General features: G+C 44.0%; 1 protein-coding gene across 3 annotated transcripts in view; it reads left to right on the top strand.

Annotated features, from left to right (window-relative positions):
* The window catches only part of GRIN2B (glutamate ionotropic receptor NMDA type subunit 2B), a 1,810,086-nt gene that overhangs the window by 682,188 nt on the left and 1,104,693 nt on the right, over nt 1-23,205 (top strand). For all 3 annotated transcript variants that reach the window (XM_069652716.1, XM_069652718.1, XM_069652717.1), the window contains one exon: nt 3,278-3,876. In XM_069652716.1, coding sequence (XP_069508817.1) covers nt 3,278-3,876 — 599 coding nt within the window. The remainder of the gene's footprint in view (nt 1-3,277; nt 3,877-23,205) is intronic.

The raw sequence follows: 23,205 nt of genomic DNA, 5'->3' as shown, positions 1-23,205 counted from the left end.
ACAAAGGTAGAACTTGGTGTAACGCACATTCAAACCTTCTCGAATCTTCCATTCAAACCCTCCCTGTCCCCACAAGTAGTGCGAGACGTATATCAGAGTATATTCTGATATTAAAACCAAACTTGGGAGGGATTTTGACAACAGTCGAGGTTGATCTTAGACATCCTCTTCTAAATTTCCAAAGGTCCTGTACCTCACTGTACAAATTTGGTGGGTCTCCATCCAAGTGTAGAGGTGAACACCCATTCACTTAATGGCAGAACGTTCATACTTTATACTAATTGTCTGTAAAATAAGGTGTGGAGTTGAAACACCACCTCAGTCTCTGATAAAATAGACAATATTTTCAATCTTTTTTTGCTTTTAAAATATAAAAATGACACATTTTAGAAGTCACCCAACTTTGTTGAAATACTACAGTGATAAAAAGGCTGCCCCCAGCCAAAAGACCCCCATCAGTATTTTCTTTTTATTTAATGATCTCTTTTTTTTTGTTGCATTTGCCGGACTGCAAGGAGCGGTCAGGCACAAATATAGAGCTAATTTCTGGATACCCTTGCTTGTGCAATGTACATATGTTCTGCTGTGGCTAAGCATATAGATAGCAAACAGTTGTCTTGTTTCATTTTGATATAGAAGACAGACTACTAGCTGTATAATTAGGCATAGTAGAATGATTTCGTATTTCTACTATTTCTAGATTGTGTTGGGTTAAGTAATAAATATACTGTTCTGCCGTGGGTGGGCCCGACCCTCTCCATCTAGGCTTTCCATTTTGCTAATATGGGTTTTGGCATGTTCAAAAACTTGAGTTTTTATGGTATTGGGAACCTGTGAGTGCTCACAGTGCACATTTTGCAGGGAAACCCTGCAAGTCACTTTTGAAAAACTGTGTCCACCCAGACCAACTCTAATCTCAAATTCCTCGATCAGTTTGCCAAGCTTAATTTGTCAAAATATGCCAGCGGACATTTTTGCATCATACAATAAAGTAATTTATTTTATTGTGCATTCCACGGCTCCCGCCTGATGCTATGTTGAAATTTGCTTCTTCAGCGTTTCAGGAAAATGAAAATGAATACTGCTCTTGTAGTCCTTTTTCACGAGCTATGATTAACTTGTTCCGATTGGAACACTTGAGCCATTTTACAGTTCCTCAGTCCTATATGTCCATAATGACTAAGTTGAATACAGTGATTTTTCAACTGTTGCGCCCTCGTCCCATCCTACTGAACAACTATACAAAAATCTTTTTTTTTAAATTAGAGATGCAAACCAATTTATGTAATTAAAAAGTACACGATGACATTCTAAAAATCACATGAGTTTCCTGATCTCCATACATAAGGCAAAGCAACAGTTACGTTAATGGGAACCATCTATGTGGAAAAGCTTTTTCATATATATGTATTAAATTGCATGATTGTCTTATTGTCCTTCGGGTTAAAATGTCACCCCCATGGCTACCACTGCAATGCATAGTGTAATTGATTAATAAAAATAGACTTATCACCCAAATGAGCTTAACTATGTATGCATTAAAACCTCACATCAGTATAATGTGTAAGTAATATCACCCAAGTGGGCATGATATTCAACAATTATTTCTAACAATATACAATTCTATTGTTATTGCCCTGATATGTATGGTCAGATATTTTACACACATCTTATTAATAAGCACTAAATAACTGTCCACAAAAGAAGGGGAAGATGATAAATGCTAATATCCAATGTTAATTATCTATGTAATCGTCCTCCAAAATCAAACAATTGCTGAGTGTTATATAAAGAAATGCCCCAAAATGCTTTAGACCTATCACACTTTTTTCATCCGTAGCCAGTTTTTGAGAAAATCCATATGCATCTAAACCATGGGAGCAGGTTTGCTTAGGTTTTCGGTTTGGATAAATGTTTTTGTTTTCTTGCCTTTGGCAATCTAAAAATGTCCCAAACCAAGAGATGGTTGTTGATCCTACCATATTAAAAGTTATGTACATGTGTGTAGGGGGGCTACACCCCAGCAGGTTTGTAAACCTTGTTTTAGCGAACCTATCCCGATGAAGAAATTGGGGCAGGTCTATTTAAACAAGGCTGATCAACCTGGATATGCCCATTTAACAGATACCAAGTATATTGGAATATGTGCACTTAACAAATGGGGCTTCTAATCAAACTATTAACTGGCAAAGGTATTGGAACATGCTCAATTAACTATAAGTGTTTCTGGATATGTGTATCTAATAAATGGTGCCCAAATTTAAATTCACAGAAGAAACCAGAGTGGAATACAGTTTACTCAATTAATGACATTTACATTCGAATGATGAACGAGAAACAGAAAATGTTTAGGATAAGAGCATGTTCATTTAGAATGGTAATAAATATAGAGTTGATTTTGGAAAACACTTCTTGAACTATTTGGCTAAATGTTTGTAACAAGAAAACAAATATGTTTCACAAAAATAAAAATATTAGTTTTTTCAAATAGTTTCTGCCTAGAGCACCACTGAAAGTTTTTTTAAAAAACATGTTTTGTCTTAAATATTGTTTCATATATTGTTTGCTATCTGATATCCAATTTGTAACTTTTAAGTGTTAATTATGGTGTTGCATTGACATACATATATGACTGCCATTTGGAGCACCGCAAAGTGAAGAAAAGTTGAACTCATTGCTGTTGTGGAAAACACAAACAGTGGGCCTCATTACGAGTCCACCGGTGACCCTGCTGGTGCTTCCGTTGGGTTGCTGCCAGACTCGCAACAGTTTACCAGCGCCTGACTTCCTGGTGCCACCAGGACATTACAAATCCCTGCGGATCGGGAGGTCAGGCGACAGTAATTGTTAATCCCCATTCCCATGGAGCCCCATAGGACTCATTGGGAGTGGGGAGACGGAAGCACCGGCAACGTTACTAACTGTGCCGGTGCTTCTGTGAAACCTCTGTGGGAGTGTGCCGTTGTGCTCAGAAGGTCAGACCTGCCGGGCGCAACGTCCCCCTCCCGCAGACTTGTAGTGTGGCGGTCCGGAATAGGTGCCCATACGTTGCTACCGGCACCCTTAATTCCAGACCGCCACACACGTAATGAGGCCCATGTATCTGGAAATGGTGATGAATTAGCTTTAAAATCTATTTTAGCCGTGCCTCCAATATATTAGTCTCCGAAACTAAGTCAGACATGTCTTTATGTCAAAGCGCTCTTTTTCAAAACAGTGTCTTTATGTACATATGTCAATCTTATTGACTCATTTACTCTCTCTCATTGTGTTTTAGGAAGAATCCTCGATGTTCTTCCAGTTTGGTCCTTCCATTGAACAACAAGCCTCCGTCATGTTGAATATAATGGAGGAGTATGACTGGTACATTTTCTCCATCGTCACCACCTACTTCCCTGGCTATCAGGACTTTGTCAATAAAATACGCAGTACCATTGAAAACAGCTTTGTGGGCTGGGAGCTGGAGGAGGTCATTCTGCTTGACATGTCCTTGGATGACGGGGATTCCAAAATCCAAAACCAGCTCAAGAAGCTACAGAGCCCAGTGATTCTGTTATATTGCACAAAGGAGGAGGCCACATACATCTTCGAGGTGGCCCACTCGGTGGGGCTGGCAGGCTATGGATACACGTGGATCGTGCCCAGCCTGGTGGCAGGGGACACGGATACTGTGCCCTCAGAGTTTCCAACTGGACTCATATCGGTATCCTACGATGAGTGGGACTATGATCTCCCTGCCAGGGTGCGGGATGGGATTGCTATCATCACCACAGCAGCTTCAACCATGCGGGCAGAGCACAAGTTTATTCCGGCCCCCCGAAGCAGCTGCTTCAACACTCAGGAGAAAAGGATCTACCAATCCAACATGCTGAACAAGTAAGGCTGTTTATCCCCTGTGGCAAATATTGGAGGGGAGCAAATATGATTGCTCTTTGCAATAAAACAGACTGCTGAAATGGGCTTGTGATGAAGGGGGCGTTGTATTGGTTCCTTGGTTATGAAGCAAGAGGTTTGTCCATCTATAGTCATTGAGCCAGAATGTTGGTCCTTAGTGTCTGGGGAAGCAAGAGGGTGGATGTTCAGAGTGGAATCGTGCACACAATTTTTCTCAGGCTTTAATGTATTCCTTGGTAGTTGTGGGGCTAGCAACACATGCTCCCTTAATGCTTTTGGAATAGAACTGTTTCACAACCACATCTGGTGGGTGCAACTGACTGGGCTGTTATTTTCATTAGAGAACAGGCTCATTTTGCACTTTGGTTTGCAATACCCGGGGGTGAGCACGTCTTCTTTGTTATTCCTGCTGCAAAAGAGAGCCCGTCTCATTTATTGTTCAAGCTGCAGACACATTGCCTATTGGGGAAATCAATAGACCTACTGTCATGTGAGTTTTATTTTGCATGGAAAGCCACCTATACATTCTCCCATTCTGCTGATTGTGACCTGCTGCATCAGCATTTAGATGGTGGTTCACTATAATTTTGATGTGGCCTTGTGGATGCGGCACCTGCAGCTTCAGGGTTGCATTTCCCAATGTGTGTTGAGATTGACTTTAGGGCTTTATAAGATACTTCACATCTTCTCTGCACTTGATGGTCTACAATAAAAGAGGAGACAGGTTTAACCAGTTCAATCCAGGATTCTTCAGGCCTCAGTTCTGTGTCTATATCCTGAAGGGATAGCTCTACGGTCAGAGTCTACATGATCTGTGTATTCTGTGTACATGCTCTGCTGTCTGAGGCCTTGAACCTTTCACACATTTGTAACCTCAATTATAGCACTATCGTTGAAGAGCTGAACAGGCATGGCCATAATACTGTATAACGCATGGTCAGTGCTCAGAGTGATAGCTCTGCTGTCTGAACCTTCCTGAGCTGTGTAACAGGAGATATTGCTCTCCTGTGTTAGACTTGGGAAGTCTATAATCTAGCCCACCTGCATGATAGCTCTGCTTTCGGAGATCTGTGTGAGGGGATGTGTGTAAGGTCTGAAGCCTGAGCTTGTAATATATAGGTAACTAGAGTGATTGTTTTGTTGTCTTTGGCCTGAACCCATAAAATCTGTGTAACCGAAGGGATAACTCTTTTCTGCGACTTGAGCCAATGAAAGCTGTGTGTGGCATGTCGAAAGATGCTTAGGAAAGATTGGAAGTAAAGTGACTAGGTTGTGGGTCCTAGGAACTGCGCCTTCTAGAGCTAATGTGTATAAAAAGAGCATTGGTCAGAGGTAGTCAGCTATGCTACTGTTGCCCCAGCACACAACCTAATGCTGGCATAAAGTAAAAGGAATATAGATTGGTGGCATTGCACTGAATACACCTACTCTGAAGAAATAACTCACTAGATGAAATCACATTGAAATTAGAATTCTTTTTTGGTGTAGTTTTAATAATTCAGAAATCACTAATATCCAAATAGTGTTCGGACAAATTGTGCATAAATCGGTGTCATACACATTTGTCCACTTTTCCTATCTTGTAATGATAGTATTACTAAAATGTTGGTGTGGTTAGTAGAGTGTCAGAGTGATCTTTGAAATTCATCATAAATAAAGCCAACAATAAGTTTACGCCTCAAGCCAACTCTGTGCCACGAGTTACGCCCCATCAGGCTTTTTCAAGGCAAAGATTAATACAACATCCAACAGTATTTCTGAAATGTATTACACAATTTGATATACATCTTTGTAGGTGCATCGGTGACTTCAATTATGTTGCTGTTAAATTGAATCTGTTCATCTCCCAGTTTTAAAGCATGGTTGCTGAAATGTAATTCATCTCAATTAGATGTTTATATACTTCTGCCATTATTCAATTCATCTTTTTTGGATTCAATTTAGACCATGATTTTTCAATTGGTGGATGAAATGCATCTTAGCTGTGTTGAACTGGAAATTCGGCGTTCCTCATGTGTGCTTAAGAAAGATATTTGCTGGTACGCATGAAGTTATTTTTGTCAAAATATCCCCAGTTGCAGGCAGCTCTTCTATTGGCTTCTAACATCAGACCTAGGGAGGTCAACCTGAATCTAAGGCTGGTGGCTCGGATTGATGTAGGCTAGAAAGATAAGCTCAGCAGCCGGGCTCCCTCTCAGTTTTGCCCAGACGACGGTTCCAAATTCAGCATTCACAGAGCAGTCAGCTGTCATTTAGGAAGACAGTCTTAGCAGAGCAGTAGACGTTGTAAGGCTGGTTGGTCCTGTAGCCCAGCATCACGAAAAAGGGCACCCTCCAGAGTTTTCCCTCTGGAATAGCACAGCAGACAGTGTTGGAACTTCAGGACCAATGTGATCCCACAGTTAATCCAAAATGTAAAAGTGCCCGGTGCATGCTAGGTTCAAAATGTGTCAATTAGGGGTGCATCAATCAAAGCGATATATTGCTCTCTTCAAACCATAACTGCTTGCCACCTAGGAGAGAATCGGAACAATATGGGGCAGAGGAGCTGGGGACCCCTCGTATTCTTCAAACAGGGAGCAAAATCAGCACTCGCCATTAGTCATTGGCTAGTGATATATGACTCTTGGAGAGTAAGGAATGGTGTGCTATGCATATATAGAATTGAGGTGGCAAACGACTTGTTATGACTGGCTAGTAGCTTGCAATTTTTATTTTTGCCCCCGGCTTCAATCATAACCCATTGTAACCAACCCATTGTAACTAGGGGGACAGCTATGTCGTCTGAGTACTGACCCTGTAGGCAATGCAGTACATAAGGTATCACTCCTGCGCATGTAAGGATTGTGTTAGCTGCAAGATGGCTCTCATGTGATGTTATGTTATGTTTATATGTTATTATAATGTGCAAGGTTGCCACAGTAGTAGTTTCAGAGTGCCTAGACTATTGAATCAAATTTGCATTGTTTGTGAAATAAGTGTATAAAAAAACCTAAGCAGCACGAAATCAACTCTCACAGCTCCGCAGGTTTAAGCCTTTTCTTCGAGATGAATTACATCGGTCAGTCATTCATTCTCTTGTTCTATCTGATATTCATGGTTTCACTGAATTGCGGGAACGGGTGTTAAAAACAGATTTGAGACATCTAAAAACTGCCATTCACAAAGGAAGCTAGTAGTAGGAGGCAGGAAGTTTGAACATGTTTCACCACATTTCTAGGCTCCACTTTGACTTCCTTTTGCAGCTGGTATTTTGTTCAAACTTGGCCGTATGAAGTTTAATTTCGTACATTTTAACCACCCTGCATATCTGGCAACTACTGTGCGGTTGGCAGACAGAATCTCTCTTAAGAATGATTTGTATGGTACATTGCATGTATGAATGATTAATCTAAGTTAATGTTTACTTGTATCCGTTTTTGTCTTGTTTGTTGTAGTGTATGTTTTTGTTATGTATGTTTAGTGTTTGTATGTTTGTAAATTTGAATTTTTTCTTTTGTATTGGATTGTTTTCATTTAAAAATGTATTATGACCCCAGTGTATATGAGTTTCTTTAATATATGATTATCTCTTTATTGAATTTCCTGGGGTACAAAGAATTCTAAAAGATGTGTGTTCAGATATATTGTACTTTGTTGATTTTAGATGTATTGTATCTTACATGTACTGTTTGAATAAGATAAATAAAGAGTACAAAAAAAAGAAAAAGAAAGAGAGCCTTTCTCTTGAGATTACTACATTTTGAAATGTGCAGACTCAAAAGCAAGCCTTTTTCATGTGTAGTGCGGAGCTTTTGGAATTGTCTGCCACCCCGCTCTCCCCCTATAACCTCACACAAAATACAACCTACACCACACACATAGCTGGCAGCACCTTGGACCAAAATCGAATACATTACAAACAGAGCCTTTGCACCGTTCATACTACGCCGCTCAAACACACACTCTCCACACTCCTCAACATTTACAACACCATCATCACACACAACCATCACCATGGGAACAGTACCCTCCTCTCCAATAAACATGAAGCCATGTGCTCTGAAAGAGCTTGGTAAAAGAACCCAAGCCCCACCACCAGGACATTCTTCAAATACTGCTGCAACAAATGCAATACAGCCATTTGTAACGCCAAAGCTGCTTCCACTACCTACACGAACTGCAATCGACCCCCAACCATACACAAAAACCTTTCAACATCATCAAGTCACCCTCCAAACTATCACCCCTAGCTTCCACACACAAATCCACTGCAGCATTCTTTCAACTCCCTCATGGATTACTTTAACAATAAAATATACAATGTCTGACAAGACTTTCCCTCTGTCCTCCAACTACTACCCCCTATGCCCAAACATTTCAACACATGAGACATTTTCCACCAAATAGACAGACACCCTCATAACCATCACCAGCAAAAGCAAACCTGAACACGTCCTGGTCGATGCATGCCCACCTCAAGGCACATCCAACTGAATCACCAAACTCTTTCCACACTGGCTCAACATCACCACCAACTGTTTCACACATGGTACAATCCCCTCTACACTCAAAACAGGAAAATATCCTACCGCCTCACAATAAATTCCTCAATCCCGCCCTCCCTGAAAACTACCACCCCATTACTATTCTGCATACATCACCAGAATCATGGAACCATACAACCAATAACACATCTCGACCAATGACCTCAACCAGTGCCAATCTGGATTCAGAGATAAAACACAGCACTGAGACCACTACTCTTCACATCCTCAGTGACCTCCACAATATTGCAGTCAAATGACACATAGCACTTCCAGTACTCGTAGACCTCTCTGCTTCCTTCGACACCATAGATCACTCCATTCTCCTCAAAATCCTATCCCATAGAATGAAACTCTCAGGCACAGTCCTCGACTGGTTCATCTCCTTCCTCGCTGACATGGCACACTTTGCTTCCATGCCCCCTTATCAATCTTGGCCGACCATGGTAAAATACGGGGTTTAAGCTATATGTGGAATCCCTCTGACAGACCCTTAGCAACCACAACATCCATTTCCACCAATAGGCTGATGACTCACAAAATATACTTACAAATCTTGCAGCCCCCTGAGATCCCCATACCCTCAAAAGCTGGCTATCGGCCATCACCACCTGAATGGTCACACAATACCTCAAACTCAACCTTTCCAAAACTGAATGCCTCTTCATCTTTCTCCTCCGGACACAAACCCAACATTGCCTATTGGCTCAAAGTACTTGCCAAGGACCACCCACACATATTTCTCTTGACACCTTTCAAACCCCCAGGCTTCTCGATCAACCCCCACTTTTCCTTTACACACCACATTGCCGCCATCAACAAACAGTGCAACCTACAACTACACCCTCATACGCAATAGAAGACACACCCTTCCACAGATGACTTATGCACAACAGTCCAAGCAACGCTCTTAGGTCTCTCCATTGTTTTCAAAGCCATCCAAATGAAAACCCCATCTTACTGAAGCCGACAAACTGAAACCCACCATCCACACAAACACTAGACATGCTAGCGAACACCTTCTGTACATTCCACTATGGAAACTCACATGCACACAAAAACAAGCATTTGCCCAGCGCGCACCCAGAGCCTGGAACACCCTACCACTTCACATCCATACTGCACCCTCCATCACCACTTTCAGAAAAAGTCTCAAAACATACCTATTTCCCTACACCTAATCGATAATCAACACCTCCACTGCCTTCACCAGTTTATCCTAATCTTCCTATCCTGAAAGAATTTTTATAACTCGTTTCACCTCCCACCTTGTGCCCTTTTGAACTTTCTAAGGGGCTCTGAGACACACTGGGTCGGGCCAGTGCTGAACAAAAACTCTACTAAAATAAAATATAAATGAATATCATTACATTTCGCCCCTCTTTGATGGTTTTCTGTCAGATTTAAAAACATGTATTTTCCCCAGAAAATCTTAAGCTACTGCAATTGTACTTTTTCGGGGCGTGGCTCTTTTTGTTTATACTTTGAAAATTGTTTTAAACTTTAGTTCCAACCAGCAGATTATGCTCTGTTGGACTATTGTACCAAATGTTATTTCTTGTATAGTGCTCTGAAAATCACTGGCGAAGAGAGAGAGAGAGAGAGAGAGAGATTGATTGCAGATTGGCCTGTATAAGGTTTTCTCTTAGTGCATAGTCCTTCATGTTATCTCGAGTCCTGCTCGAAATTTTATGTTGATCCATTCAGCTGAGTAGGAGAATGCTCCTCTTTCGGGTATAAGCTAGACTACTCTGGGCGGTGGTTGTATTACCTAGCATTTCCTACCACAACCTTTGAAAAATGACTACCTTGTTCTACTAAATGAGAACTTAGGGAAGAACCCATAGGGCAACAACTCTGCATCCTTGATTACTGCACTGTACAAAAGGTTTGGAGAGATGGCTGTGTGACCTGACTGACCCTCTTCTGTGTAAGGTAATTTGAGCATAGAATTGTGAGGGGTGTCAGGCGGGGAGGCACTATGGCCAGCTGTCCCTGTGACCCCCTTGCGCCCACACACATGCTATAGTTTATGTACACACAGTAACTAAACACAAATAATTGTACTCTTAGCCAAGAAAGACACTACAACATTTGCTTGGGTTTAAAATAGGCCGCATCCAACCAGTTATTATTAAACACTAGATGGTCATTACTGAAGGGGGAAAAGACCCATATAAAAGCTCCTATACTACCTACTGGCAAGATGGTGGCCACCTAAAAGTGGGCCCAAGGGCTTGTCCCCAGGCTGGGGCGCTTCGGCATTCCTCCCTGAGTTCCATCCTCCGCCCCCGGGCATACTTCAGGTTCCATTTGTTAGTTAAGTTAGTTTGGCTTGCTCAATGGGTCCATTGCATGACACAATAAAAGATTACCAACCTATCTTGGTTCTGTATGGCTCAGTGGGCAAACCCTGACAGGTGTCACAGTAAGAGTTGGCAGATAACCTGATACTAGCTTGGGTGACCTCCTGGTTCCAGCACTTATCGTGCATATCCTGGTAGGCAGCTAACCCAGAGCTTACCTACGCTGGAGAAGTTGGTGTCACCAGGTGCATCATCAACTGCTACCTTCGGCCCTCTCTTGTTTAAGACAAGTGAACGCACCGCTAACCCCTAGCTCCATGTAAATGAGGTGGGTGCGAAAAGACTATTCTCGCGTACACCGCTGCCTAACAGACCTCAGCAGTGCCCTTTTCCCAGATTTAGCATCGCCCAGCGCAGGACGATGATGTCATTTGCTTGGAAGTACTCCGAATACCCTTCCTGGAAAGTGATTGGCCCTCAACCATCTGGTGTCCTCTCCCGTGTAAGAACCCCCCAGCATAGAGGAGGCATGCTTGGGAGGGTATTGTGGAGGGAAGCACCAAGGCTAGCTGTCCCTCCGAACACCCCAGCGCATGCTGATTTTTACATTGTGGACTTCAAGTCCCACAATGCCCAAAGTACTGGTACAAAGAAGAGGGCTACAGAGGCATGATACTGCAAGTTGCAGCCTATTAGTGGTAATGAATGGGAGGCATAAAAGGCCATGAAAAAGAGCAGTAGCAGGAGGCGGAGCTGTTGTGGCACCTCCGCGTGGAAGCAGAAGTTGAAGGAGAGCAGAGACGCTGGGAACACTGTCATGTGTCAAAAAACATGTTGGTCCTGAGAAGTTCTCTCCTGTCTGAGACCTTGATTGCAGAGGTTGCGCAGCAGGAAGCGTTGGGAGTGGTGGCTTTGTGCAATGGGAAGCGCACAATTTGAATGCTTTCCCTATTGTCAGTCGGTGTACGGTGGCAGACGAACACCAGAGAACCGTTTGAGCGGGGAGAGCTCCTTTATTGAATGGCGCAGTCCACGAGAAGCTGAGAAGGAGAGGTTGCCAGGCCGAGCAGGAAAGCAGAAGCAGAGGACATGGAGGCAGCAAGGTGAACGGATGCGTATGCCAGACCTGGTGAGTTCAGTAGTAGATTGTGAAACCAGAGGGCTCCGTAACCGGCCGCTGGCCCAGTCTGGGTGCCTTAAGCACAGAAATAAAACAAACGAGTGGAGTGAAAAAAAAAATTGTTTTGAATACCGAACTGATATCAAGAAGATGAATTAGTCTTTTGCAAACCAAGCTGACTCAAGAAGGAGCAGGAGGCAGAAAAATAACTTAACAATCAGACCAGAAGGGTGTGATTGTTTCTATGTGGGTCAGATTAAAGGCGAGCAACAAGAGAGGGTAATAACCTGAGAAACCAATGCAAACAACCATTGCCAAAGCCAAAAGAGAATCACACCAAAGTAAATCATAAAGAACCAACCTTGCCAAAGCCACAAGCGGGCAATTAAGAATTTGAGTGTTTGTAAAACATTTTTCCCACATGTAAAGGAGGTCATAAGAGGAAATGGCTTAAACCCACATTGCTAAAGCCAAAGAAGTGTAAGATTAAGAGAGAACCATTATCAACATTTGGTTAATGCGAAAGTGGGGACAGGAGATATTCAGGAAGGAGTGGAGTATAACCTTCATTGTGTGTGGAAATTACCAGGGTGTAACTAACAGCACCAATGTGTTTCTTGTTTTCCCAGAAGAAATTAAAAAATGTGATGTTGTAAAGCAAGAGACATTTCTAACTTGTTGGATGCTAACCTTTACCACAGTAAGTACTTGTAGTTAGTAGTTTTTATTCTGTCCTGGCAGAAGAGTGCCAATGAATGGATTTTGACAAAGGGTTTCTTTTGGATAAATGTACCTCATAATTGATATTTGTACATGATAATTTGTATAGTGGGATTATAATAAACACATTACTGTCTTTTTTATAAAAATAATCCACACCGCAAAGGTGTCTTGTCAATTCCTTTGAATATTGGTTTAAATATAGATTAGTTTAAGTGTTGCAACAACCGGACCATTGCAGCTTTAGTGGATTTTTTTATTTTTTATTTTTGAAATAATGCCCTTTAAGGTGCAATATAATTGGATTTAGGAGAGCCCATTGTCCCGCTTGTTTAACACTTTCCTCTTATATCCATAGAGAACTCATCTAGCAAAATACTGTTGTCCACTTTATTGCGGTATTACTACAAAGCACAGACATGTCACGCCATTTATTGGGGTACTACTTCAAAGCCAGTAACAGTTCCCACCATTGTACCTGTGTCGGTAGCAGCAGTTACACCCAACCCCCCAACCCCCAGCTTCCTTTCCCAACCTTCACTGGCTGACAGGAGTGGGTTGTCTCTCTGCTTTTGTTAGGGGGCCTGGTTGAAAGCTGGAGTGCTGCTTTTGCTCTCCCTCTTCTGCCCGCTGTCTAATCTCCTGCAGGCATTTTCTGCATTCTGATCCAGTCATACAAACGTGTCTCCTATTCCCTCTTGCTCACCATTTATCCCTACCTGCCCCTCTGACCTAGGGGCTGGCTATAAAAGGCTAGTAGACTGGCCTGTCCTTTGCTTCCATCATGTAATCGTTGTGGACATTCATCCACCAAGCCAGTCCATGGGTTCTTTTTTTTTTATGCCAGTGACACTGCTCATCACAGAAGCACCACCTGTTCCCTTTATGCCTGCTGTGCAGGCTCCTTATCAAGCCCTGGTACTAATTTTTGCTTTTTTCTAAGTAAGGTGTCTCCTCATTCATTATCATTTTCATAATCCCCAGACCTTTGTGGCAATAGTTTGCCGTGTGTGGCACACTCCTCCTAGGTGCCTTCTACTCAGGGTCCACCCATGTATCCGACAAATGGAAATACCTGTTCTCCTCCCAGTAAATATGGGGAAGTACCTCAGCCCTACTACTTATCCTACAAATGCTTGGGGATGTTTGCTGCATGATTAATTCAGTCTTTATCCGGGTTCTTTCATGGTGGCCGCCATCTAGATGCAAAATGTTAGGAGAAATCCCAAATAGCACCAGGCCAAAGCTTCCCTGTCCTGGTAGTGTGCCCTTGTTAGTTATCATGCCCTTTTTGTCCTTGCTATTATGCTGTTTTACCCACATCTTTACCGCTCGAGTCATCGGGGCCAAAAGTATCATATCCAGCCTCATGCTCACTTCTCCTACCCTTTCCTCATTGTCTCACTGTTACCCTTCACTTCTGCTCTCCTCAAACCTACTCCTGATACCTTCTGAGTCCTTACCCCAATGCTGCTCGGCTGTTCTTTAATATTTTCCCCTTTTCCCTCGGACGCCAACCCCTGTTCTGCTGGTCTCCCATTTCCGGGCACCTTTCTGTGCCATCTCCCAACTTCTCCCTTTTGCTCTCCCTCTCCTTCTGCTACACTTCGGCTCTGACCTTCCTCTTTGAGACCACTTTGACGTTTGCTTTCACCTTGCCCTTTGTAGGCTCTGATACCCACTTCTGTATCGATCCCTGGGGAATGTACCTGCCTGCAGTCGTCATATGGGTAATAAACAATTTGAGTCATCGCCAGTCTGTCACTACTCCTTATCAACCCTACTCCTCTCCTTCTCAGCGTACTCTGCCTGCTAAATCTCGACTTCATTTGTTTTGATCCTCCCACATTCCTCCAATTTTTTTTGTTCCCGCCTCTTCTTCTCCTCTTCCTGCTTCTCTTCCTTCTCCTCTTCTTTCGCTAGACTCTCACTCCCCCCTGCCACCTCTGCCAACTGTATCCTTCCTAACCTCCTCCCTCAGCTCTTCCTCCACTCTAGTTACTTTATCCTCCCTTTCTCTCTCCATTGCCCTCTTCCTCTGGCACCTCCTTTTCCCACTCCTTCTCCCTCTCTTTGTACCTCCCCAGTTCGCTTTGTTGCTCAAGCGCCCTGCCCTTCTCACTGGCACCCTTTTCCCCTTTGTCCAGCTCTGCTCCTGTAATCCCCTCCAACCCATCCTGTCCCTTTCCTTTTGCTTCTCTTGCTTTCTCTGGCACTGCCGTCGTGACCTTCAGCTCTAACTCGTTGAAAACCTCCAATTCTAGTTTGCTAGCTACCTCTCTCGATCATTTGTCCCTGCATCACCTCTCCTCCTTTTCCCGCCCTTGCCCCACCAACTCATTTAACCTTTGTCCTACCTTTATTGTCCTCTCCTCCACCAACTCTGATTTATTCCACAGCTCACAGAGACCCTGCAACATGGTTGTTTTCAATTACTTCAGGGCCTGCTCCATTTTTCCCATTTTGCCTTTGCTGGCTTTGTTTGTGCCTTTTTCCGGGCATGTTTGAACCCACTTTTGCTCTTCCCGTAACCCCTGTTCCACTTACATTCTCAGGTCTTCTTCTCAACTTGCCGACCCGGTGAACCCATGCCCCAGCTGTTCAGTAAAAGAGAATTACATTTTTTGGCAACCTGTAAGCCTTTTGTGTCTGCTGTAACCAATATGCTGCCCGGTATTTAATAATATGAATTCAAGAACACCCCCAAATTCACCCAGTATTGTAATGAGAAGTCTTCCTTATTCGTGGTGCTCTAGTGGTGCCTTATCATTAGCTGGTTCACTGTATTTTTTTTGAATGGATGCTCCTAATTATCCTGGTGAGTCAGTGGGTAGGCCTTATGATCCCCAGTCGTTTAGTTTTGCTTACCTTAAGCAATCTGAGGCCATAGCTATCCCAATAAGAGCTCTTAACAATGCCTCAAATTCAACCTGTGGTCTAGTAGTAAGCGCTTCCTAGCCCCCACACCCTTCTCCCCCACTTACCTCTTTTGAGGACCACTGATTGGATAACGCCAAGAAAAGGGCTGTCTCTCCTAGCACGAGCCTCTCTGTGGACAAATACCAATCCTTCGTCTCGCCTGGCGGTTGCGCATAGTGCAGCAGTAGATTTGCTCTTCAGGGGAGCACTGTAAGATCCTGTGCAGCCCAACAAACCCTACAGCACCTGGCATTGCCATCTTATCTCCCATTGAAGTATTACCAAGGCCCGACTATGTGTAGCTCCAAAAGAAGGCTAAAAGACCTTTCTCGCCATGTACCTTTGCTGTTGCGTAGCCCAACCAGCCCCTACAGCACCTAATATTCCCGGCGGGTCCCATCATCCAAGTGCTAACCAGATCCAACCATGCTTCACTTCAAAAGAAGGCCAAAGAAAGTCCTTGCCGCACACACCGATTGTGGTGCCCTTATGTAGCGTGGCTCGATGCTAGACAACCTCATGTGCCTGGCCGTCGTCTAGGTCATGTGTGCGGCCCTGCAAGGGGATGCCCTGGTGCTCGTCCCCCTGTTGCCCCTATCCCACACAAGTCCCATTCAGTCTAGAGCAGGCATACGTCCTGGAGAGAAAGTTCTGCTGTCCGTGGCCTTTGGCATTCATGTGTCAGCATTACCTTTGATGGGAGGCTCATGGCCAGCTAATTTGAAAGTAGAAAGTTTCTATTGATGTACTGACATTATCAGGGGTTGCTAGTTCTTAATGGATAGTGGGACCAGTGATAACTTGTGGCGTCGCTCAATAAAACGTTTCGGGACAGAAAAAAAAACGACCAAAAAAATGGCCGCCATGCAAAGGGAAAACAGAGTCTGTTTTCCCTTTCCATGGCGGCAAGTGTTCCCAGCGCGTCCGCTCCCGAAAAAGAAAAAGAAGCAGAAGGTAAGTGGTATTGGGAGGGAGGGGAAGAAAAAAAAATAATACGTACCTGCGTCCCCGGCAGGGGACAATGGAAGCTTCCAGTCGTGTGGAGGCGCGGAGCAGGGATGGCCCCGCTCCGAGTCTCCACACTGCTGGAGGCTGCCATCGTCCCCCGCCAGGGACACAGGAGCAAGAAGGTAAGGGGGGTGAGGCAGCCTCTCAGCCGCGGGGAGGCTCGGAGCGGGGATGGCCTGAGGGGCTGCCACGCCCCCCCCCCCCCCGCTGAGGACAAGGCAGCTGGAGTCGCCCCCCCCCCCCGCTGAGGACAAGGCAGCTGGAGTCCCGGCCGAGAATCGAAGGATTGCATTCTGCTTGACTCTCGCCGGATGTAACTATGGGCCCCGGGGCATTACCTGAGTCGGTAATGCCCCCGCCTCTCGGGTCATATTGCTTAATTATAACATAGCACAGGATATTATAATAGCTTGATTCGACGTGGCATAATATGGTATTCTTTATATCATCATAATATGTCCTACCTTAAAATACCATCCTCACATAGAACAGCATAATATTATAGCAATAATATAACATAGCATGGTATTATATGTAGCTTCATAGCATAGCCTAACTTTTTGTTTGTTGTATTTACATGTTTATGAATTTTATATATAATACAACATAAATTCATAAACATTACAATAACTGAAATATAAAACTAGGTTAATCACAATTAGGGTACCCAAAACCCTAATACAGCATAGCCTAATTTAACAGCAAAGCATAACATCTAACACCTAAGTATTCAAACAAAATAATATAGCCTATGAATGATAAATCATCCTAACGTAATACAATAGAGCATAGCATATAACATAATAGAACAGGGTACCATGACACATGATAAACAAAAATATAGGAACATAATTTGACACAACAGTAAATACGACATCACAGACAGTGTTGGAATGAGAGTGGGCTGAGGGCATTGTAATTAATAGTTGATAGGCTGGTGGATATACAAAAAAGAAACAAACATATCTATTTTTGTTGCAGCAGGTATATCTTTCTTGTTATTTTTCTGGCGGCATACGTCTGTGTGACAAAGCAAGCATACCTTTCTTTACATTTCATGACACTAAACTATTTCTATGCTGTTTAGAATAACTGTGCTATCTGTCCTAGAACGCTCTCTATTGGATGTAGCAGTGACAACACTCCCATACAATGTTCTCATTTTGTGTTTGGTGTAACAATGGTATCTGTTTTGGTAAGTGTTCTTGGGCCTCATTACGACCCTGGCAGTACGGGGTAAACGGCGCCGTAAAAGGTGCCGGCGCCGTTTACCCCTACCGCCTCATTACGAGGTCCCCTCGCGGGATCCAGGAAGCAACGCCTGGTCAAACCAGGCGTGCTTACCGGGTCCCGCGAGGGGAAGAGGGAGCAAACAACGGGCCAACTCGTAATGGCCCGTTGTTTGCTCCCTCTCCCATTCCCATTCAGCCCTATGGGGGCTGAAATGGGAATGGGGAAGGACCTGGTCCGGGTCCTTGGAGGGAGGAATTACCGGGCCTTCCAAACTCGGAATGGCCTGGTAATTCCTCATTCTGAGGACCCGGACCCAGACGCGATTTCGGCTGCAGCCATGCCGCCGAGGTCGTAATGAGGCCCCTTGTGTCTCTCATGTACTTTACTCGGTATTAGGTAGTTTGCCTGCGCTCTACTGAGCGGGATTTATGGTTGTGGGGACCCTTGGCTGCTTTTTTTGTGGCAGTAAAGGGAGGTTGCGGGATAGGAGAGGGCTTCACGAAGTAAAGCTTCCCCCACATTCAGAAAGATAGGTCCGGGGCTTGAAACTTCCCTGAAATTGTCATAATGCCAGCCGTTACAGGCTGCACAAAATCAGCCTAAACAAAGCAGATCTGGGTTGTTTGACCGTGGCAGAATTGTTTATGGCGGTATTGACCGTAGTCAATTTTGCAGCGAATACAATTTTACTGTCCCCCTCAAACTCTCAATACATCCCTCATTCCCTCCCACTTACCTTTTCTCCGTCCGCTGCCTCTCCTGACCCTGCGGCATCAGGTCTGTCCCTCTAATGCGGGTCAGGTCTGACGCCGCAAGGTCCCCCTTTATTTTCCACCTCCGCCTCCAATCTTCAGGAATTGGGGGACACCCCCACAACCCAGCCACCCATGTTCAGTATTCTTTACCCAACTTGATAAAATCGATCAAATGGTACTGGCCAAATTCGGTCAAATGTACCATTCGATCAATAATATTCAATCAAATTGGGTAATGCCAACCAAGCAGCCTTCAACAGTCTGGATTATGACATAGAACCCTTTACTGTGACTTTCTGGTAATCGTCCTTGGATTTTAAGCGGGCAGGCAGGGTGCTTTACAAGTTTGTATGGCACTGAATAAGCTTTGGGTGGGCAAAAGGGTACTTTGGAAAACAAAAGGTACTTTTTGAGGGCAAAATCATCAATTTTTAACAAAACTATTGTACATAGATCATGAATTGTTATAATAAGTCAGGGTTCTCTGCCTTCTACGCAGAATTTACTTCAACAATGGGCCACTGTACTTCAGAAAGAAAGTTCAAATATATTTCCCTTCCAGTTTCCCGAGAATTTCAGGATCCAAAGCATTAGTTGTCGCAGCCTTTAGGAAAAAGAAGCTGGGAAGTAGACCCCTGGATGCAGCAGGAGTGTGCTTCTGGCTTAGCCTTCCGAGACTCGGAGAATCACCTCTGTTCCACAAAAGACTTACTTTTATAGAAATTCTTTGAACCCATAGCATCCATGGATATTTGATGCTTCCTAGCTTCATGAGGACAGCGATACGTGCCTACCCTTGTTGTTATTATGCACTTGCTTTTTCCACTTTGCTCCTCTCCCCTCCTACTGTTCTTTTGTATCCAGTGTTTGGAAAGGTCTGATTCCCAAGAGTGGTCAGCCTTTGCGTCAAATTTCTTTTTATAAACACTTCTGCATGTTGACAGAAGATATTTAAATCCAGTTGCCTTGATCCTGGTGTTATTTTATTTTGGTACCAATATTATCATCAAAAGTGTATTTCGGTAAAACCAAGCATGCCATAAAAAACACAACAAAATCAACACTATTACAACTTCGAGTTAAACCATTTAAACTTACTTTGGAAAATCCTTAAAAACAGAATCACAAAATTCATGAACTCACAGATCTTAGTACAAATTCTCTCAAAGACAGGGCACGCCTTAAGAATATCAGAACAGCCCACCCCGCCTGAACAGAGACCACCGTTAACAGATAATACAATGCAGGCTCGTAGCATTGAAAGCCACAACCCTGCAGTACGGGTTTCGATGTGTGCACTCTAATCGCAGAAAAGGCAGAGCAAAACAAACCAAAAAGTGTGCCAGATCTTCTTTAGGCACCCCGCAGAGGGCACATGACTGATTTACAATCCCCTTAGACACGAACTTCAACACCACTCTCAAGTGAATGCAGTTAAATCAAGCGCTTGAAACAAGAAAGCAACGAGATGGATGGAGGGCCCGAATTAGATATTTCAGAAGCTCGGGAGACGAAATAATCAAACGTTTCCTATTCGCCGGCTTCATGATTTCCAAAGGCTCTCTGCTTGCTAGAAAATACTGGAGCACACTCGTTTTCACAGACTGTGTAGCCTTGGGGGAGGGTAAAGTTAATGTGGAGAAACAAAGGCCCACGCCCGCATTAACCAGCGAGGCTTTCACATACCTGAGCATGGGGATTTTTAAACAGGAATCTATACCCACCAAATAACCGATCTTTGATGTTCCCCCAAATTCTGAGCCAATGACTGGCCGGCAAGGATGCAGCCATATCGCCCAGAAACCAACAGCACAATTCTTTGTGAACTGCAAAATTGGGGGTCAACCCAGCTAGCCCCAGGATACTGTTAAAAACACATTTTCTGCCACCTGAATAGGCTCCAGATTACCAAGTCCCCACAGCTCCATGCCATATCTCTCCACAGAAGTCGCTTTGCCATGGTAGACTTTGAGCACAAACTCAATCAGCTTTGTTTTAAATGATCCCAGAGCTCTAGCTACTCCCCCTCCCCCAATTGCCTGGTTACATTTTGGGGACTGCATCTCAACATGTGCACCCGCCCCAAAATGAGCAGAGAATCTCAGCCCCATGTAATCAAAATTATCCACTCTTAGGATTAGCTCCCCCTTATAAAAAATAGCTGAAAACCTTGGGTAGCACTTCCCCCTGCAACAGACCATAAAAGCCGATTTCTGAGCATTTATCTTCAGCCCCAAATTAGCCATAAAACGAAAATAACCATCCACAAGATGATGTAAATATCTGGGAATGCAAGCTATGAGAACTGTCATCTGCATAAGCGAGCAGCCTAGGAGAGTCAGGGGAAGATTTCAATAAGTGATCATATAAGCCATTGGTATAAAGACAAAAGAGCAGAGGGGCCAACACACCGCCTTGGCTGACCCCACATTCCACCTGAAAGAGTGGGGTACAATGTCTGGCCCTCCATTGCTAACCTGAGCCACTGTAGACGGGTGTAGTTTCTCCAAGAGATCCACCAAAAAGCCAGGGCAGTACATGGTTCGGAGCACCCTCCACAACCCGACAGGATTAACCTTGTCAAATGCAGTGCTCAGATGCATGAAAACCAAATAAATAGGCTCCTCCTTAATAAATAGTGAGTGTGCCACCACAAAATAAAGGTTCAGGACCTGCTCTGCTGTCTCCAAACTCGGTCTGAAGCCCAACTGAATGGCTGAAAAGATGTTAGAATTCTCAACCCATGACTTCAGTCTCCATGAGATGGCCCTCCCCAGAATCTTTAATACAGAATCTAAAAGGGAGACTGGTCTATAACACGCTGGGAGTGCCCTTTGCCCCTTTTCATATATTGGATAGATAGTCGCACAAGACCAGGAGGCAGGAATAGGGCCTCCAGCACAAACCGCATTAAAACCCAAGGTCAAGATTGGGAACCCACAGGTTCAGTTCCTCCAAAAACAAATCTACAGGAACATTATCCGGACCTGGTGCCTTATTCCTGCCTTGATTTTTAATGGCTGACAGTATTTCATCTACTGTAAAAACAATATTATTGTCTACCAAACCAATTGAGGGCTGATCGAAGTCCAGCCCAAAAGGTCTCTCGCAGTTCATATCCCCATTAGGGCCTCCAGCACAAACCGCATTAAAACCCAAGGTCAAGATTGGGAACCCACAGGTTCAGTTCCTCCAAAAACAAATCTACAGGAACATTATCCGGACCTGGTGCCTTATTCCTGCCTTGATTTTTAATGGCTGACAGTATTTCATCTACTGTAAAAACAATATTATTGTCTGCCAAACCAAATGAGGGCTGATCGAAGTCCAGCCCAAAAGGTCTCTCATAGTTCATATCCCCCATACCATTACTAAATAACAAAGCGTAATGGGCTACCCATTGCTGTTCCGAGACCGTCACCGGGAGACCACCATGCCTGAACTTATAAAAAGGCCCTTTATTAACAATTTCCCGAATTATTTTGGGGCAGTAATTGGTAACGGAGGAATTCATTCCTCCTATATCTGTGCTTCAATTTCATACTTTCTGTGGGCAATGACTTCTTTATACGTAGCTCGAGTCCTAGCTATATTAAGCTTAGTAGACAATGGGTTCCTCAACGTTCTCAACAAGAAAGACTTCAATTTTGCACACTCTTTATTGAACCACCTAGGATGCAGGCTGCTCTTCCTATTGCACACCCTCCGAGTAAAGGCAGTCGACAGATTGGACAAAAGAAGTAGGAAATTGAACCAAATAGCACGCTGGTCTGTATTGCCAGAAAAGAAAAATTCCAGAATCTGCCAATTATTTCTGACAAAATCCCTCAACATACTCGCATGGTCCACTGATTGCCATTCCTGCTGACACTGCAGAACACCCGGGGACCCCTTCTGGGAATTGAAAGAGCCTGCATGAAATGACCTGCCCAGAAGTCTGAGTCCCATCCGAATAGGGAAGTGGTTGTTGTCTAGGTCATCCAACACCCTAAACCCGCTGACTCAATCCCAAAATTTTAAAGGGCCACAGAAATAATCAACGGTGGCGTGCCCCAGCGTGGCAAAAAAAGTAAATTTCCCTGCAATGTCTTCTGGGAAATGACTATTAACTAGTGCAACCCCCACCCATATAGAAACTTCCAGAGCCCAAGCCCGTCCCAACAAGTTCTGACATCCCTCACAATGGGGGGAAAAATGCCTGCAAGGTCATCTTCAGTAGGATCAAATGGAGTATATCCTGGTTCATTACCCAGCGTAACATTGAAACCAACACTCTGCCCGAAAATAAGCAGTGCATCATTTGCAGCCACCCAACTGACCAGACCCTCCATCACGGAGGCTAATATTGAAAGGCACTTCTTGCCAAATTGGAAATGGGGACTATTGTAAAAGTTAACCACCAAAACATTGCAAACCGCCACTCTACGAATTCTTACTGCCTGCAGAAAAGAGAAGAGGACTCTAGATGAAAAGGTTCACTTACCAATAGCGACTTTACCAAAACACATAGCACTCCATGACAGCGCCCCCTCACACTTACCAGTGCTGGCTCATAGTAGGCCTTGAACCCCTCCACAACCACATCCTCTGTCAACCAGGATTCCTGTATTAAAATAATATGAGCCCCTTCAAAGAGTGGCAGAGATTCGAGGGGGCCTAATCTATTGTTAATACTGCCAGGTTCCAGGAAACACACACCAGAAATTCTGTGGACTGCGGTCCAA

This window comes from Ambystoma mexicanum, chromosome 3p (genome assembly GCF_040938575.1).
Source record: "Ambystoma mexicanum isolate Mex_15411 chromosome 3p, UKY_AmexF1_1, whole genome shotgun sequence".
NCBI classification, from domain to species: Eukaryota; Metazoa; Chordata; class Amphibia; order Caudata; family Ambystomatidae; genus Ambystoma; species Ambystoma mexicanum.
This window is presented reverse-complemented; position numbering and strand designations above follow the sequence as displayed.